The 18521-nt window shown below is 32.5% G+C and overlaps 3 protein-coding genes across 6 annotated transcripts; 1 reads left to right on the forward strand and 2 right to left on the reverse strand.

Annotated features, from left to right (window-relative positions):
• The first annotated feature begins 1234 nt into the window (after window positions 1-1234).
• Window positions 1235-8127, forward strand: LOC108339549 (phenylcoumaran benzylic ether reductase Pyrc5). Of its 2 annotated transcripts, none has more exons than XM_052878449.1 (5): window positions 1235-1512; window positions 6626-6760; window positions 6860-7097; window positions 7310-7513; window positions 7701-8127. In XM_052878449.1, the coding sequence occupies exons 1-5, from the start codon at window positions 1330-1332 to the stop codon at window positions 7913-7915; spliced, it is 975 nt and encodes a 324-aa protein (XP_052734409.1). In that variant the 5' UTR covers window positions 1235-1329; the 3' UTR covers window positions 7916-8127. The 2 variants fall into 2 exon arrangements, with proteins under 2 accessions (XP_052734409.1, XP_017432173.1); XM_017576684.2 differs by lacking the exons at window positions 6626-6760; window positions 6860-7097; window positions 7310-7513; window positions 7701-8127 and adding exons at window positions 1634-1768; window positions 1858-2095; window positions 2309-2512; window positions 2699-3164 and having other exon boundaries at window positions 1238-1512.
• Window positions 8128-8320: 193 nt separating this feature from the next.
• On the reverse strand, window positions 8321-11043 carry LOC108339735 (probable pinoresinol-lariciresinol reductase 3). 3 transcript variants are annotated; one of them, XM_017576933.2, is made up of 5 exons: window positions 10768-11043; window positions 10553-10687; window positions 9295-9538; window positions 8807-9022; window positions 8321-8658 (listed from the first exon to the last, which is right to left on the reverse strand). In XM_017576933.2, the coding sequence occupies exons 1-5, from the start codon at window positions 10945-10947 to the stop codon at window positions 8492-8494; spliced, it is 942 nt and encodes a 313-aa protein (XP_017432422.1). In that variant the 5' UTR covers window positions 10948-11043; the 3' UTR covers window positions 8321-8491. The 3 variants fall into 3 exon arrangements, with proteins under 3 accessions (XP_017432422.1, XP_017432423.1, XP_052734410.1); XM_017576934.2 differs by having other exon boundaries at window positions 8807-9010; window positions 10768-11040; XM_052878450.1 differs by having other exon boundaries at window positions 10788-10917.
• Window positions 11044-11908: 865 nt separating this feature from the next.
• On the reverse strand, window positions 11909-17225 carry LOC108340584 (uncharacterized). The gene is made up of 11 exons (XM_017578066.2): window positions 16607-17225; window positions 16463-16510; window positions 16205-16363; window positions 16051-16097; window positions 15441-15597; window positions 15277-15338; window positions 14978-15170; window positions 14473-14562; window positions 13748-13887; window positions 13508-13634; window positions 11909-13066 (listed from the first exon to the last, which is right to left on the reverse strand). Exons 1-11 carry the CDS (start codon window positions 17078-17080, stop codon window positions 12065-12067), a joined length of 2499 nt encoding a protein of 832 aa, XP_017433555.1. The 5' UTR covers window positions 17081-17225; the 3' UTR covers window positions 11909-12064.
• Window positions 17226-18521: the final 1296 nt, after the last annotated feature.

Genomic DNA, 18521 nt, shown 5'->3' on the forward strand with positions numbered 1-18521 from the left:
AACGGCCGTTTGTCCAATTTAACGGCAGACCTTTAATTGCTCCAATTTTACAAAAATAAGGACACAATTGAGACGGCAAAAAGAAAAGGAACTTAAATGAGATTCCGGACCAAAATAAGGATCTACAGAGACATTAAACCTAAATAATACGCAACTATATATGAGAATCAATATTAAAATACTGTTAATTGTTTCAAAATAAAAAGTAATTTTCATATAAAGTACGAGGTTTAACGCGAAAAGTTAATAGTAATAATATGTCAACGGTTAAATGTTTAAAAAATTTGATATAAACTAGAAGTTTAATTAGATTTTAAATTGTTCTGTTTGAGCATTTCTAATTTAGTTTCAATATTTTTTTTATATATAAAGATTACTCAAATTTTTAATATTTTTTAATTGAGTAGTTGTGATTAAACGTTTTTCAGCGACGCGATTGTTAAATTGTTTATTTATTTTATTTTATTGTTTTTACGTATTAATTTTGTTTTATTAATATAAAACGATAAATTATTTTTATTATTTTAATTAATAGTATATGAAATGAAAGAATATTGGGTTGTTTTTTGACAGCTTTCGCATTATTTCTTTCTTATAATGATTACAGGATCGTTATCATCACTCTTAATATAAGTGACAGAGCATTGTATCTTATCATCGAGATGTTTTAAATTAAAATAATAAAAATTATTTGGTGTCTTACATTAATTCTAATAATTTTTTATATTAATCATAAAAAACTATATATTTTAACGAGTAAAAAAACAATAATTATATCATCTAATTAAAATAAATAATTAAGAAAGAATTAAAAAATGATAATAGAATTAAGGTATTATCAAGTTAGACGTCGTCATCAAATTTTTTATATAAGAAATAATGCTTGATAAATATAATTTTTTTATATCGATTATTTATCTTTAATTTTTACTTTTTTTTAAATATATATATATATATATATATTTATTTATTTTTATGATCAAATGAATTGAAATACTTGTTACCTTACTATTATTACATGGGAAAAAGTTTTTCAACAATTTTTTTTGATAATTTTTTTACAATCTTACATGATAGCTTGTGCTTGAATCATTTAAAACATACAAATCAATAAAACAATCACACATAATCTATTATAAAAAAAAATTGTTAAAATATCATGTTATATTTAAAAGAAGAAACATGATAAGGGAGCAAGGCAACCTATTTATATATAAAGACTCCATTTGCCCACTCTTCATAGCAAATTAAGTTTGCAATATCTATTCCTTCTTCTCTAATCTTCTACTCTTTCCTAATCTTTCTCTGCTGAGACATTGTTCATTTTCAATGGAGAACAATAGTAAGATTCTGATAATTGGAGCAACAGGGTTCGTCGGAAAATTCATGGTGGAAGCAAGTGTTAAAGCTGGTCACTCCACCTTTGCCCTGGTTCGAGAGTCCACTCTTTCTGATTCATCAAAATCATCCATCATTCAAACATTCAAAACCTTGGGTGTCAACCTGCTTTTGGTACGCTAATATGTTTTCTAGGAAAATGCTACATCTTCTTTTTCAGAGGTTGTTCTCCTATGTTTTTTTTTGGCAAACTTCTCTCATTAATTAGTTGTTGAACGTGTTCTTCTATACACAGGGAGATATTAATGACCACCAGAGTTTGGTTAAGGCGATAAAGAAGGTGGATGTGGTGATATCTATGGTGAGTCACAAGCAATTACAAGATCAATATAACATCATTTCTGCTATTAAGGAAGCCGGAAATGTTAAGGTACCTCCAAATTTACTGTTGTTTTTTTCATGCAACAATTGTTGTTAAAGAAACTATTGTTGTATTCTGATATAATTATACGTTTGCAGAGATTCTTTCCTTCGGAGTTTGGACATGATGTGGATCGAACTCATACTGTAAATGAAGGACAAGAGCTGTTTGACAGAAAAGCTAAACTTCGTCGAACCATCGAGGCTGAAGGAATTCCTCATACCTATGTTGTGGCTAACTTTTTCACTGGACACTTCCTACCCACTTTGTCAGAACTTCATTGGATAAAAACACCACTTGATAAGGTTGTTATTCTTGGGGACGGAAACATCAAAGGTACGTAAAATTCAGCTGTTGCATGGATGGAGCAGTCTATGTTTGTATAGAAATTATGTAATTCATGTTTTTCTTTTAAGTAGTTTAACTTTAAGTTCAATTTGATTTTGTCCAATTTCATGTTGTTATACGAAGAGTTTGATTCACCTTTTTCTTTATTTCTCACGGTTTATGTATCACAAATCTTCCTAGTAACTTTTGTTTGATTTACAGTTGTTCTTAATACGGAAGAAGATGTTGCCACTTACACCATTAGAAGTGTTGATGATCCAAGAACCTTGAACAAAATTCTCTATGTCCGACCACCAGGTAACACCGTGTCGCACAATGATCTGGTATCTCTCTGGGAGAAGCATCACTGTGAAACTCTTAAAAGAGTCTATGTCTCGGAAGAGAAAGTTTTGAAGTATATTGAAGGTTTGTGAATCGTATTTAATTAATTGATAATTATTAATTATGTGCATGTTCAAGGTGAAAAAGAAATGTGTGGTGAACTTGTTTCTTGTACTTCTGAAATCAAGATTTTGGTTGACTTGAAATTATTGCACAAAGGGCCTCTAAATGTGTGTTTGTGCTGATAATTGCAATTTCTTGATCTTGCAGAATCTTCATATCCCATCAACATGGGTCTGTCAATTTGCCACTCTGCATATGTGAAGGGAGATCACACTAACTATGAAATTAAGCCTTCATTTGGATTTGAAGCTTCAATGCTCTACCCTGACGTGAAGTACACATCTTTAGACGAGTTCTTCCACCATAATGATGCTTGCACACCATTTTACTTGAACCAACTTATAACCGTTAATGATGTGTAGAGTCTTACTTCTAGTATATTTATCTGCAAGTGTTGGTTTTGCTTAAAGATGCATAAAACAGAGTTAGGATAACTTTTTCTTCTTGTCAAACTTAGCCGTCCAAATAAAGAAACGTGTGGAGATGCTAAAGATATTCTAGTTCTGTCACATGTCGTGTAATAAAATTACTGTTTGTAATTGTTTATTGTTGCCTTTTTTTGGAGGCAAGAGATTACATATTTTCCTCTATAAATAATTCATCGGTTGAAGCATGGATTTATGGATTTGAAAACAACCAAGACCTGAAAACAACTCGAAGGAAAATTTTCTATCATGATCCACTGTTGTACAATGTAACTTTCTATCTAATTTTATGCCAATTATTTAGAAACTTCTAGCCAATTTCAGAGTATTAACGCTATTGAGAGCAGACAAGAAACAGAGCAAAGCATTGCCCTTTTAGTTGGTTCAACACATTTATATACATTTTCAACTTATCCTTATAAAGAAGTCAAATAAATAGACATAACATGTCGAAAGATGAAAATTTTCTAAGTAAAAATATGTCCACTGCATAACCAGGTCTGAGTTATCTTTGTAGGTATAATAGGATTTAGTTATCTTTTTTTGTGCTGTTTTCTTGAAATGTAGGGTGATTGTTTTCTCAAGAGTGCCCTAAAGAGGGTATATTCTTACAAAACTCTTCTTTGACTACGTAATCTTCGTTACGTGTCTTACATTGTTTGTTCAACTTTTCAAAATTAATGTTTATTAAGATTTTAATTCACTATTTTTTAGAATAATTTTGAGTGATTTATATTTTGGGAAACAAGACTTTAATAAAGAATGTAAATGTTTGAGTAAAAAAATAGTTGGTTAAATTACTTTTAAAAAAATGATTAAATACATTATGAAATTGGTTAAATGATATAAAAGGACATTTGGACTTCAAAATCAATATTTAGTAAGCTTTTATTTTCTTATTTTTTGAATAATGTTGAGCGGTTCATAATTTGGAAAATAAAATTTTAACGAGAAATGCATACATTTAAATGAAAAAATAATTGGGTTAAATATGTTTTTCGTCCCTTAAGTATCACACGATTTTGGTTTTAGTCCCTACTCGAAACTTTGATGGTTTTTAGTCCTCATAGTTTTGAAACTCTTATTATTAGTCCTTAAAATTGGATGTTGTTTGACATGGCTAACGACCAACCCATGTGTCATGCCACCTGACTACTTTTAATTGACGTGGCAGTAAAGGTCTGGTGGTTGATCGGCCTGATGGGTGGTCGGTCACTGAGTCTAGTGGTCGGCATGGTGGTCTTTGTCCATAACCGTTCGGCCTTTTCCCAACATCGTTCCGTCTTTCATGTATTGCACTCCACCCGTCACCATAATCGTTTGGTCTGTGCCCAACATCGTTCAGTCTTTGCCCAATATCGTTCTGTCTTTCATATATTGCACTCCACCCGTCACCATAACGGTTCGGACTTTGACCAACACCACTCGGTATTTGCGGAACACCGTTCGGTCTTTGCCCATAACCGTTCGGTCTTTGCCCAATACCGTTCGATCTTTTATATAGTCCACTCCACACGTCACCATAACCGTTCGGTCTTTGCCCAATACCCACCAGGCCGACCGACCACCAGACAGTGTAACCGACCACCAACCAGGCCGACCGACCACCACACCTTTACTGCCACGTCAATTAAAAGTAGTCAGGAAAGGTGGCATCACACGTGGGGTTGGCCGTTAGCCACATCTAATAAAAGTTAACGCCGTCCAATTTTAAGGACTAATAGTAAGAGTTTCAAAACTATGAGGACTAAAAACCATCAAAATTTCGAGTAGGGACTAAAACCAAAATCGTGTGATACTTCAGGGACGAAAAACATATTTAACCCAAAATAATTTATTAAATTACTTAAAAAATTAAATATGTTATAAAATTTGTTAAATGTTCATATAATCTGAAACAAGCACTTAAACTTCAAAATTGCTTCTGAATTTCCTAATTTTAAAATAATTTTGATTCACATTTTTAAAATAAGCTAAACTCGTTCACTATCACCAAAATCTAAACTTGTAAGCATACCCAATACCAAAAGTCAACAAAATACCAAATCCCATAAATTAAATATAAAACCCTGACGGACTTTCTTTCCAAACGACTCTTTCCATAATCATTTCAATTACATTTCTACCCTTCCCAATACATCTTCATTTTACAAACCTTTAATGGAACCTAAAAAAAACCACTGCCTCATTTTCATCAAAATTAATTATAGATAAATTTATATTTTGATCTTCTAATTCTCATAAAAAAATTCAATTAAATTTCTAATTTTTACTTAGGTAAATTTAGTTTTATAATTTTTAAGAATGGTTTAATTAAGGCAATTTTTATATTAATAATTAAATTTTATTAAAATTTATATATCAAATTTAAAAAACTTAAATATTTAAATAATTTTATTTTTTAGGTGAAATTATTTTATATATAAATTTCAACAAAAAAATTAACCTTAATTTGAAAAATGATTTAATTGAATCATTTTAAAAAATTAGAAAACTAGATCAAACCAAATAAAAATTAAGAATCAAATTAGATTTTTTAAAAGATTTAAAGAATTAAAATGGATTTTTAGTCTTAATTATTTTTGGAATGATACTTTAATAACATTTTTTTGACAACATTTTAATATCGTGTGATTATGTGATTGGTCTAAAATTAATTCACAATCAATAATAATCATGAACAGTAACATAAACCAATTATATTATTATGATGACACTTAGATGATGTTAAAATAGAGTGAATCTTCCTGCACCTCCCTCACCTCATCCTCCACCCCCAAATTTACCTATTTACCCTTTCTTTAATAAATAAATTAAAATTTTTTAACCCCACAAAAAGTAGCCACCGCACTTTGAAGTGCGTTTTGCATTTTGTAGCCGCACTTTGAAGTGCGGTTATTGATATTCCAGGTTTTTTTTTTTAAGTTAAATTCCTGCAATCTTTTTTCCAATTTTTTACATGTTTTTTGATATTTTTTTTTATGTTTTTGTTATTATGTTATTATTTTTAATTTAAATTTATTGTTTTATGTTATGATTATTTATTTCAAATTTTTTTTTCATGGATTATGCCAACACCACGAAGTGATCAAACCACAGATTCAATTAAATTCAAAGAAAGAGTGTTACATATATTATGTTGAATTAAAAAATTATCTATATTAAAAACGCCATTTTTTGCTGCATATCGAAGTCCTACGTTTGTCGCAGATCGAACTGCGGCATGCACCTCCAGCGAGCCGCACATCGAAGTCCGGTTTGCGGCGTGCACCTCCAGCTACGTTTGCCGCAGATCGAACTGCGGCATGCACCTCCAGCGAGCCGCACATCGAAGTTCGGTTTGCGGCGTGCACCTCCAAAGTGGGCTATAAAATGCAAAACGCACTTTGAAGTGCGGTGGTTACTTTTTGGGTTAAAAAAAATTAATTTATTTATTAAAAAAAGGGTAAATAAGTAAATTTGGTAAGGTAATATATTTTTTAGAGATTACTGTCTGTTAACAAAAATAAATTATGTATAATTATTTTATTGATCCGTATATTTTCCTAAAATGGAAAATGTTTCATCTTCTTTTTCAGAGATTGTTCTCCTATTCTTTTTTTTGGCAAACTACTCTCATTAGTTGTTTAACGTGTTCTTCTATACACAGGGAGATATTCATGACCATCAGAGTTTGGTTAAGGCGATAAAGAAGGTGGACGTGGTAATATCTACTGTGAATCACAGGCATTTACAAGATCAATATAAGATCATTTCTGCTATTAAGGAAGCCGGAAATGTTAAGGTACCTACAAATTTACTGTTGTTTTTTTCATGCAGACCAAGATCATGACTGCTGTTAAAGAAACTATTGTTGTATTCTGATATAATTATTTGTTTGCAGAGGTTCTTTCCTTCGGAGTTTGGAAATGATGTGGATCGAACTCATGCTGTAAATGAAGGACACGAGCTATTGGACAAAAAAGTTAAACTTCGTCGAGCCATTGAGGCTGAAGGAATTCCTCGTACCTATGTTGTGGCTAACTTTTCCACTGGACACTTCCTACCTACTTTGTCAGAACTTCGTTCGATAAAAACACCACTTGATAAGGTTGTTATTCTTGGGGATGGAAACACCAATGGTACGTAAACACAGCTGTTGTATGGAAGTAGCAGTCTATGTTTGTATAGAAATTATGTAATTCATGTTTTTCTTTTTAGTAGTTTAACTTTAAGTTCAATTTGATTTTGTCCAATTTCATGTTGTCATACGAAGAGTTTCATTCACTTTTTTCTTTATTTCTCACGGTTTATGTATCACAAATCTTCCTAGTAACTTCTGTTTCATTTACAGTTGTTCTTAACACGGAAGAAGATGTTGCCACTTACACTATTAGAAGTGTTGATGATCCAAGAACCTTGAACAAAATTCTCTATGTCCGACCACCGGGTAACACCTTGTCGTACAATGATCTGGTATCTCTCTGGGAGAAGCATCACTGTGAAACTCTTAAAAGAGTCTATGTCTCGGAAGAGAAAGTTTTGAAGTATATTAAAGGTTTGTGAATCGTAATTAATTAATTGATAATTATTAACTATGTGCACGTTCAAGGTGAAAAATAAATGCGTGGTGAACTTGTTTCTTGTACTTCACAAATCAAGTTTTTTGGTTGACTTGAAATTATTGCGCAATGGGCCTCTAAATATGTGTTTGTGCTGATAATTGCAATTTCTTGATCTTGCAGAATCTTCATACCCCATCAACACGGGCCTGTCGATTTGCCACTCTGCATATGTGAAGGGAGATCACACTAACTATGAGATTAAGCCATCATTTGGATTTGAAGCTTCAATGCTCTACCCTGACGTTAAGTACACAACATTAGACGAGTTCTTCCATCATAATGATTCTTGCACGCCATTTTACTTGAACCAACTTATAACTGTTAATGATGTATAGAGTCTTACTTCTAATATATTTATCTGCAAGTGTTGGTTTTGCTTAAAGATGCATAAAACAGAGTTAGAATCTCTTTTTCTTCTTGTCAAACTTAGTTATCTAAATAAAGAAACGTGTGGAGATGCTAAAGATATTCTACTTCTGTCACATGTCTTGTAATAAAATCAGTGTTTGTAATTGTATATCATTGTCCTTTTTATTTTTTGAGGCAAGAGATTACTTATTTTCCTCTATAAATAATTACCGGTTGAAGCATGGATTTATGGATTTGAAAGAGTTTTCATTTTGTATCTTAACAACCAAGACCTGAAAATAACTCCAAAACAAGTTTCTATCCTGATCCACTGTTGTACAATGTAACTTTCTGTTTAATTTTATGCCAATTTTCTAGCCAATTTCAGAGTATTAACGAAATTGAGAGCAGGCATTGCCCTTTTAGTTGGCTCAACACAGTTATATACATTTTCAACTTATCCTTAGAAAGAAGTCAAATAAATAAACATAACATGTCGAAAAATGAAAATTTGTAAGTAAAAATATGTCCACTGCACACTTCTCAGCATTCTCAAATACAGCCTAAACTAGTGTGTCTAAGAATTCACTGATTGTGGTATATTTCACATGTGGATATAGTTGTGTACCATTCACACCAGAGGGTGGCTCAATATCAAAGTATGTGTGATCTCCATTTATGAAAGCAGAATATATGAAGAGCAATTCATAGTTGGCAGGGTAAGAAGTTCCTGCAATGCCAAAAAGGAAATAAAGGCGTTTGTTAGAATTTTCTTCGCCCTTTTCCTTTTAGAATAAGATTTTGTATGCATATATATAAGAAAAGACTTCCATATCCAAAGAAATTAATATATTCCAGAACTAGGTCTACTGTAAAACCTTTTATTTTCTGGAGCAACTCTCCTTCAGAGACATGCAATCTCTCAAGCTTCTTGCCAATCTTAATCTCCCACATTTCAACCAGCTCATTCAAAGAACAAACGTTTTCTGGGGGTCTCAAATACAACACTTTATTTAAGGTACGAGGATCATCAACTGTACTGATAGTGAAGGCAGCAACATCACTTTCCTTCATGAAGACACCTGCAAAGAAACCTTAGTAAATAATGATCTGTTATCTAAGTGTAAGTCGGTATCACATTACTCTCAGCAACTATTAGGATTTCAAATAAATCTCTAAATTTTCTAGTTTTGATCCATGTATATATATCCTTTAAGTAAAGTTTCTTTAAACTAAATACACTACTTGATGAAGTGTACTTGCACGAAGTTTGTAAAATTTCTTTGATTTTAAAAACTATTACAATACTATACATTTCAAAGATTAAAAAAGGGCAAGAATGGTCTTTGATTAATGGAACATATACCTTTTGTATTCCCATTACCATATACTGTGACCTTGTCCCTTGGAGGAGCATCTAAGCCTGGCTGAGCAAGAGAAGGAAGCAAAATCTTCATGAAAAAATTGCATGAGATGACAGTGTATGGAATGCCTTCAGCCTCCACAAGTCCACGGATTTCAACTTTGGGTGCATAGAAATTATACAAATCATCAAGCTCTGACACGTGAGCCCTGGTAGGATCTGATCCAAATTCAGATGGGATGAATCTCTGAGACCCAAAATCAATTAACAACAGTTTATTTAACACATTTAACAACTCAAATAACTAAGAAAACTATGTTTCACCAATCAAAAGATGGATATTGAGAACTCTGGCTGCATGCATGAAAGAACAAGATTCCTATACTTCAATATCTATAAATTGGTTTTCTTTAAGTGATAAATTTGATACTTCAAATTTTAAAAACAAGTGGATTTAGTTTTTTAAGAATGATTCAAAGTAGAGAATGACCCACAACATAATGTCGTCATGCAAATTCTTGAGTTATAGTATAAAATAAATAACACGTTTATTACAAAATACATCACTGAAAACCATTCCCCTAACTTTACACTTAAAAAAAAAAATATTCTGAAAATTGGATTAAACTGGTCAAAGAATTAAGAAATCTAAAAAAGCAGTTCAAAGCAAATCAACAAATATACTTAATACAACACTGTTTCATTCTTTGAAATAAAAAATAAATAAACTTAAAATATTCATTATTTTTGAAATTTTAAATATAAACATGTTATTATTAATAATATAGATAAATATTATTGAAAGTTTCACTTGACTGCTATAATATATTTATAATAATGTTTTGTACATAAGTTAAATGCTAAGACCCTATAAAGCTCTGTTTTACTTTTTAATTCCTATTATAAAGTTACGATAATATATTATTATTATTATTTATTGCTATCAATTTAACTATGATCGAAATTAGTCGTAATTACTAAATCATTCAACCATAAGCAATTAAAAGCATATCCCTAAGAAACTATTCTCCCAAACTAAAATATAGACTAAATGATCACTTTCCTACTGACAGTATAAACTGATGACAATTTAATTTATGATTTAGCATAAATTTGTTGTTCTAAATGGTGAAAAGAATAGCATGGAAGGAACTCGTTCCCATTTGATATTTATGAAACCCATTTTCAAGCACTTAACAAATTTAAAGCAAAAGAAGAAAAAGAATAGAAAAGAAAATTCAGCTTATATTATAAGAATAACCTTAACAGAGCCAAGTTGTTTGATAACTCGGATAAGGAGCTTTTGATGCAGACATTGTTGGGCTGAAACGGCGCAAATGACCACATCTACAAGCCTCACAGCCTCCGCCAGGGCGGTTTCATCTTCCATCGAACCCTGGCCATAACAATCTCCAATTTCAATCATGAGAATGAGAAATTGAAAGAGAAAAATGAAACAAATAAGATGAGAGAGACTGTGAGAAGGGTGGCTCCGCCTTGAGAGAGGGAGTGAAGTTTCTGGGCTTTGATTGGGTGAGAGAATGCAGAGTGTCTGACGAGAGCAAACGTTGGATGACAAAATTTCAGACTTGCTTCTGCTAAATGATATCCCAAACTTCCTGTTACCCCAATTATCAATATTTTGCTCTTTTCCATGCTAACTTCTTCCTTTGCTCCTTGTAACAATCTCAATTATCTATATCTCTCTATTCAGGCTTTTAGGGTTCACTCCTTTCTCATTTCTCTTTGTATTGATTAATTAAAGTATTACTGAAAACATTAATGAAAACGCATGCTATGTGATGATAAAAAAAATTATTATTATAATTACAAAATTTATATCACATTCATTCACTTTAATATTTAAATTCAGATCATATTATATTTATCTAATTTTATAAATTAAAACATTTCTTTTAATTTATCATACATAAACTTTCATTTTAAATTCACAAATCTAGTCAAATTTCAGTATTTTTTTTTTTAATTCAAACAATCTCACTTTTATCTATATTTTTTCCTCTCAAATTCAGAAAATCCGCTCCTTTCAAATTCAAACACATCCTAAAAGTTACGTATATTTGTCTTTAATTCTGTTTGTACTTAAGTTTTAGGGTTTTTTACAAAATAGTATAATTTTACGTCAATTTTATCATATAAGACAAATTTTGAAAATATTAACAGTTCTAGGTAAGTTGTGCTTCTTAAACACTTAAAAGAAGTTGTTTTCTTACTACACGGCTTCAAACTTCAAATTGAATTTTTATATTATGATTGTGAATGCGTTAAATTTACTTTTGGAATCAGTCCTTATAAATTGTAGGGTTAATACTTCAAAAAATTGAAATAATTGTTTTTAATTTTTATTATTATTTGACACTGACCAATTACTTTCATCTCTATATTATATATAGAAAAGAAAACGGGTCAAGATAATTAAAGAAACAAATGACTAGACTAAAAGAAACAAAACGACTCAGTCACTAAGATACCCTTTTGAGTAAGGATAATTTACTTTCAACATTTACAGCCACTGTCAAAGACTTGATCCATAATTAATTTCGAAACTAAGAACTTTAATAGTTGCTAATTAAAACAAGTTTTCAATACATTATCGTTTTCCTTTATGAAGGGCAAAATTCTCCATTCTTTAATTTATAATATCAAATGCACAATAACACGAAGGAAGCAAATGAAAAACAAACTTTGGGCCTAGAAAACAAGGCAAAGCAATTAATTTGAACTCTGAAGATTGTCACGTATCAATCTATTTTCATTTAGTCCTCTGTTTTCCCTTTTTGGCAGAGGAGGCCTTCGAAGCTCCTTTGCCCTTCGAAGCCTTACCCTTCTTCCCCTTGGAACCTCCTTTTCCTGCCCTACCCATTCCATGTTTCCTAGCATCCTTCTTCATTCTTCGATCAACAAGGACTTTTCCTTTGCCAGTCTTTACTTGTACACCTTTCTTTGCAACTACATATTCCTTTTTAGGCCTCTTCGGAACAGCCTTTTTATAGAGTTGTTCAATTTGCTTCCTCTTCGAACGATCAGAAATCTCTGTCTGATCTGATATGGCATTCGCCTTCTTCCGTACCTTCTCAAGCTTCTTCATTGCAGCACGCTTCTTCCGTGCTTTGGCCTCCGCCACCTTCTTTGCAGGCCGGGCATCAATTTCTTTAAATTGCGCTTTCATTGCAGCAATTTCCTCTTTCGTAAGAGGCTTTACTGGTTGCCGGTGTTTCTTCTCTTCATCTAGAAACCACTTCGGCAATCCCTCGTCATCAAACATGTACTTGTTATATGCATCATCCAATATCTGCTCCCGTTGCTTTTTCCTCATCATCTTCTTTGCATAAGCCAGTATCTCAGCTTTGGTTTCAACATCTTCCTCCGATTCATCAGAGGATGAATCATCACTTGAATCAGTGCCAGGCGCAGGAACTATTTCAAAATCATCTACTGTCTTGGATGCTTGAGGTTGAGGGTGATCTACCACTGCTTGAGCAGCTGTTTTATTTTCTTTGACCTTTTTGGCAACGGATGTCTTCTCCTTAGGCTCATCATCTATATCCATTTCATCTTTACTCTCATCCTTCTCAAAGTCACCTTCCTCTGCAGCTTCAGCAAATATATCCTGACTAAACCACTTTTTCATTATCTCCTCTTGGGTCGGTTCTGCCCCTTCATTAAGTGGCACCATCAATGGATTTGCTTCTTGATCACCCTTGTCTTCATCGGAATCATACTTGGATTCAACAATACCATCATCCTCACCGCCCTACACAGCCAAAAAGTCATGATCTACACGTAAAAGAATTTAATGGTTTCTAAACAAAAAGAAGCAGCATTCCATGTTTCTAAACAATAAACTAGAGATTCAACTAGAAACTAGGGGGCAGTATACAAAAAACATATGTTTATATTAGGAGTAAGCTTGATAGTGGACCCTGAAGGTTTGTTTGGATGTAAGAAAGGGGCGGAAATAAATTAATGGATACAGGAAATAAAAGAGTGTGGATAATATACTGATGTTCCCTAGCTCCAGGTGTTTAAATATTACAATCCAAAATATTTTGGGAGAGATCCAAAGGGTTCAGAAAAGTAAATATGGCGGGATTTTCAAGAATCGCATATAATCTCAGTTCTCAATCTCGGACTATATAAACCTCTAACAGAGTGAACGTTTAACTACACAAAAATCACGAAGAATAATGCCTACCTCCAAAAGTTGGGCATCTGCCTCATAGGATTTCTTAATTCGCTTACGCTGCTTTGAACTTCCTTCCTTTCTGATGACAAACTTCTCATAAGCTTTATCCAACAAATCTTCCATTTGTTCATTGTATCTGATATCAGTGTAATATTGATTAAAAATCATCACAGATTATTAAGGAAGATTTAAAATGTAAATGCTAACATAACAGAGTATGAGCAACTATCAAAAGAACCTGCCATTCACCTTTTCCGTTCCTCATCAGAATCTTCCAAGTCACTGGATGAATGCTCTGGGCTTTGATGAATTTCTTCATTCTCACTATCTTCTACTTCACCCTCACCCTCGTCACCTTCATTGTCAACAGCTACCAGATCTTTCTTACCCTAAAACCCCAATAAAGAAAAAATCCATTAAAAAAGGTAAGAGGTTGTCCTCAATCTGTTTTTTCACTTCGAAGGAAGTGATACAGATTACATTTTCACAAAAAAATAAATATGTAACTCAAAAAGTTTGTTTTCTGTGCATGTGCCCATATACAGGTGAAGGATTGGTAAAGTACTCCTTAAATGTTGCCCAACAAGAGTGATCTGACACTATTCTAGACCTCCCAGTTGCAAATAAAAGGTATATATCAAGCAAACATCCTGTTTTTTCACTTCGAAGGAAGTGATACAGATTACATTTTCACAAAAAAATAAATATGTAACTCAAAAAGTTTGTTTTCTGTGCATGTGCCCATATACAGGTGAAGGATTGGTAAAGTACTCCTTAAATGTTGCCCAACAAGAGTAATCTGACACTATTCTAGACCTCCCAGTTGCAAATAAAATGTATATATCAAGCAAACATCCTGTACTTTTCGGGAGTTTTAAAGAAGAGAAGGAGTTTAACGAGAAAAAACAGTTGATGCACTTCAACAGGTTGTATAACTTTTCAAACCAAGAGAAGTGAAAAAGAATAGAACAAACCTTTATAGAGGAAAGGGAAAACAGCTCCTGATCTACATAACCATCTTCTACTGCATCCATTTGCATCCCTGTTGCTTTCCGTGCCTTGTCCTGTAAGATTCAAATCATTAAAGCAATGAATCAACTTGATCTCATCCACTTCAAAAAGAAATGAACAGAAAAACAGAGCTTTAAATTTCGTGATATGGGATTAATGAATTTATGTCAGACTAAACATCATTTATTACTTTGTAAAACCCCTGTCATTATTCTCCAAACAAACATTAACCAAAGTGATGAATGGAAGAAGGCAGAAATTCCACCATAAAAACACACACCATTGCGACCAAAGGCAGGACTCCCTTCACAAATTGCCGATAAAGGGTAAAAAAACACCACATTGTGGCGGTATAGGGGTGCAATAATGGCTATTTAACAACATTGATACTAAAAACATAGTTTCCAAAAGTCATTCATGCACATATCCAATGACAAGAAAAATCAGTGGAAGTTAAGAGCTAAAAACCTTGGCTCTTCTTTTAGCAAGAAGCTTTTTTGCACGTTTCTTCTTGCGGTCCATCACATTAGTCAGTTCCTCCATTTCATTGAGTAATCTATCTTCTTCATCCACCTTCTGCTCATTTCCAGTCTCTTCTTTAGTGGTAGGAGGATCATGCTTCTGAGTTGGTGAAAGAGCTTTTCTAATGTGAATCCTCCACCTAAATGTGACAAATAACAGTCACCACGCATAACGGGAAGAATAGTATTGAACTTTTTTTATAAAATCAACCAAATATCAGAGTGATATTCAAATCAGGTAGTTACTTTAGAAGATGCTTGAAATCTTGCTTCCCTAAAACCCTTAAATCATCGCATAGAGATTTGACCTGAAAAACAACCGCATTAAAATTAACAATATTAATTTCATCTAAATCTCCACTGATTACAAAAAATGTATAATCACATCTCAGATAATTTAAACAAAATACCTCTTCAGTTGTTAGATCATGATCCTTGATTGGTAAATCAGCTGCATCAGTAAAGGTTATAGAAGTGACTGAACCAAGGATCTCCAGAGGAGAATCTGACCAAATGAAATTTGAAGCTGAAGATATCTTCCTTAAAGTTGTGTTTCCATCTTCATAGCTGCAGTCGTGAAGAAGTTAGCAAACAAGTCTACAGTAAGTAGCAGACTATGTTTGGAGCACAAAACAAAAATTAAAAGCGTGAAATTAAGAGGAATGGGGCACAATAAGTGTGCTATTTGTATAAAAAATCAGTTCAAGTAGCTAATAAACTGCAAAGTTTTTCACATTCCTAGTGTTCTCTGTTTATCAGGATGCCTTAACAATCCTTCAAAAATATTTTTTTTATGCAAGACCAAGCCTGGCAATGAATTTAAAAAGGTAACTCACCAAAAAGCAAACATATTAAAAGTTGAACCAAGCCTTGGAATGGAGTAGCAAATAAACTGTCAAGTATTTCACATTCCTAGTGCTCTCTGTTATGCAAGACCAAGCCTTGCAATGAATTTAAAAATGTATTTCACAAAAGCAAAAAAAAAAGTCAAACCAATTCTTGCAATGAAGCAGTAGTTACCCGTCACGATGCCTTTTCTGCTTAGTATCTCTAAGTACATCCACCACCTGCACAGATGATTCACCAATCACCAACAGATAAAACCAAATGTAACCAAAGAGGAACAAAAAAATATGGCCAATCCAGTATGCATAAAAACAAACAGAATGATTACCTTAGGCTGCGGTTCCACAGACCCCTGAAAAAGATGCTTCACATCAAGAAGTCGCGGATCAATCTTGGCAGGTGCCTTGTACTTAAGCCCCAAAACATATATCTCAGCAGATTCAGATCGACTAGCCGCAGGTTTATCCACCTCAACCTTCTCAAACAACTGAGACACAAAAATCCACAAACAGATATCAACAACTCCCCCGAACCGCCCAAAATCACAAACAAAATTGTTATTCAATCATAAAAACCATCACATTACCTGCTTCAAGCAATACACCACAGAGCTGTAATCTTGCGACCTGAAAATCTATGACGCAACAAAGCAGCAATAAATAATAATTACAATAACAATAATTATAATGATCGGAATAAGAAAAAGAATAAGAAAGTTATGCAAGATTACTTTGGTGACAAAGATACCCTTGGGCGCCAAGAACTGAGTGGCTAATTTGACAGCATCAATGACGAGGGAGTTCTGGCTCATGGCTTCCTGAGCCCAGGCTCCGCCGACATTAGGAGAGCCGTCGTGCAGAATGACGTCAAAGGCGCGGCATCCGTGCTGGTTCATGAGCTTCTTGATGCGGGACTTGCATTCTGTTTTCGTGATGTCTTCCTGGATGGCGATTGCACCGCGGATGGGGGCGATGGGCGCCAGGTCCACGCCGATGACGAGGTGGTCTACGGGGACGCGCTGCACCGCCACCTGCATCCAGCCTCCGGGGGCGGCGCAGAGGTCGAGGACGGCGCGTGCGGACTCGAGGAACTGGTATTTGGAATTGAGCTGGACCAGCTTCCATGAAGCTCGAGACCTGTAACCGTGTTCTTTGGCCAAGTGATAGTACTTATCCAAACGGTGCTTCCCCTTCGCTTTACCCATTGATGCACCGAACTGCAACTACGGGTTTTTGTTAGGGTTTTGGGACACACAGTAGAAGAACGAACACTCTTCCAATGTATTAACTTCGTTATGTCCGACCGAGTAAGCCTTGTTTTTTATTATTGGGCTGAGATTTAAGGCAATATCGCCAGGCGAATTTTTGGCCCGCTAGAAATTATTTAGTCTATATTTCATGGTGGGCCGAAAGTGCTGTTTGGTAAATTTCTTTTTTCTTAATGGATCTCGTAATATAATATCTTACAAATATTTACCATATATTGATTATTTAATATTTTAAAGATATTATAATATAATATTTTATTAACTAATAATTGATTATTTAATATTTTAAAGATAAAATAGTTTAAATTTGTTTAAAGTAAAGATAGATGACACATTTTTATATTCATTTGACATACTACAAAGATAAAATAGTCATAAAAAATGAATTTTTATATTTTTTTTAAAAAAATAAGAGTAAAAAATAAGAAATTATATGTCAAATGAATGTAAATATTTGTGTACATTAAAATATAATTTTCCATTTGTTTAATATAATCTTGTTTAATAAATATGTTAGAGTACATCTCAAAGAGACTCATTTAAGGTTATTAGTAGGGATAACAAAAATATTCATGTCTGTTAGTATTGACAGATAAAATTTTTGATAAATAATTGATACTAACGGATATTTATTATCCGTGGGTAACAGATATTTTAATGCTTATAAACGGATCGTACATAGGTATTATACTACTCCTAGAATATTCGATATCCGTAAAAAATAAAAATAAAAAATTGATTTATATTTATTAAACTAAATTTAATTAAAATTAAAATTAATTTATATTTTATCATAATAAATTTAATTAAAAATAAATTTTAAATTATATTTTATTTATTTATATAATATTTTATATTTTTCTATAATTTTATTTTTAAAATTTATAAAATATTATTATTTAAATATCCATAAATATTCACATAGTTTTAAAATACTAATATTATTTTTTTTATTTTTCTTAAATTGACACTGTCTTACCAATCCGTTATCCTCGGCCGATACAAACAACATCTTATATTGCAAGCAAAAAGACTAAAACACCCTTCGTTGCACCACATTGTCACGGGAACTGTTTTATATCTTAAAAATATTAGATTGAAGTAAAAAAATCATTTAGATATTCACATTGTTGGGTAAAACTAATTTTGGTTTCAGTATTTTTTTAAATTAATAAATTTAATTTGAAAATATTGAGTCATTTATCTTTATTTATAAAGATAGAGTATCTTTTAATACAACAATACTTATCACCATTCTTATCTTTAAGAATGAATCATAAAGATAATGATTCGTGAAAAATACTAAAATCTACTTTATTAGTTATATATATATATATATATATATATATATATATATATATATATATATATATAATCA

Source organism: Vigna angularis, chromosome 5 (genome assembly GCF_016808095.1).
Source record: "Vigna angularis cultivar LongXiaoDou No.4 chromosome 5, ASM1680809v1, whole genome shotgun sequence".
NCBI lineage: Eukaryota > Viridiplantae > Streptophyta > Magnoliopsida > Fabales > Fabaceae > Vigna > Vigna angularis.

What these genes read in the sequence shown, in the direction of transcription:
- LOC108339549 (XM_052878449.1), top strand. Translation starts at nt 1,330, where the DNA reads ATGGAGAACAATAGTAAGATTCTGATAATTGGAGCAACAGGGTTCGTC. An exon ending in AGGAAGCCGGAAATGTTAAG is followed by an intron (nt 6,761 to 6,859) that starts GTACCTACAAAT and finishes ATTTGTTTGCAG; the next exon opens with AGGTTCTTTCCTTCGGAGTT. An exon ending in AGTTTTGAAGTATATTAAAG is followed by an intron (nt 7,514 to 7,700) that starts GTTTGTGAATCG and finishes TTGATCTTGCAG; the next exon opens with AATCTTCATACCCCATCAAC.
- LOC108340584 (XM_017578066.2), bottom strand. Translation starts at nt 17,080, where the DNA reads ATGGGTAAAGCGAAGGGGAAGCACCGTTTGGATAAGTACTATCACTTG. An exon ending in AGGGTATCTTTGTCACCAAA is followed by an intron (nt 16,511 to 16,606) that starts GTAATCTTGCAT and finishes GTTGCGTCATAG; the next exon opens with ATTTTCAGGTCGCAAGATTA. An exon ending in CTGTGGAACCGCAGCCTAAG is followed by an intron (nt 16,098 to 16,204) that starts GTAATCATTCTG and finishes TCATCTGTGCAG; the next exon opens with GTGGTGGATGTACTTAGAGA.
- LOC108339735 (XM_017576933.2), bottom strand. Translation starts at nt 10,947, where the DNA reads ATGGAAAAGAGCAAAATATTGATAATTGGGGTAACAGGAAGTTTGGGA. An exon ending in GCGGAGCCACCCTTCTCACA is followed by an intron (nt 10,688 to 10,767) that starts GTCTCTCTCATC and finishes TGTTATGGCCAG; the next exon opens with GGTTCGATGGAAGATGAAAC. An exon ending in AACAACTTGGCTCTGTTAAG is followed by an intron (nt 9,539 to 10,552) that starts GTTATTCTTATA and finishes TTTGGGTCTCAG; the next exon opens with AGATTCATCCCATCTGAATT.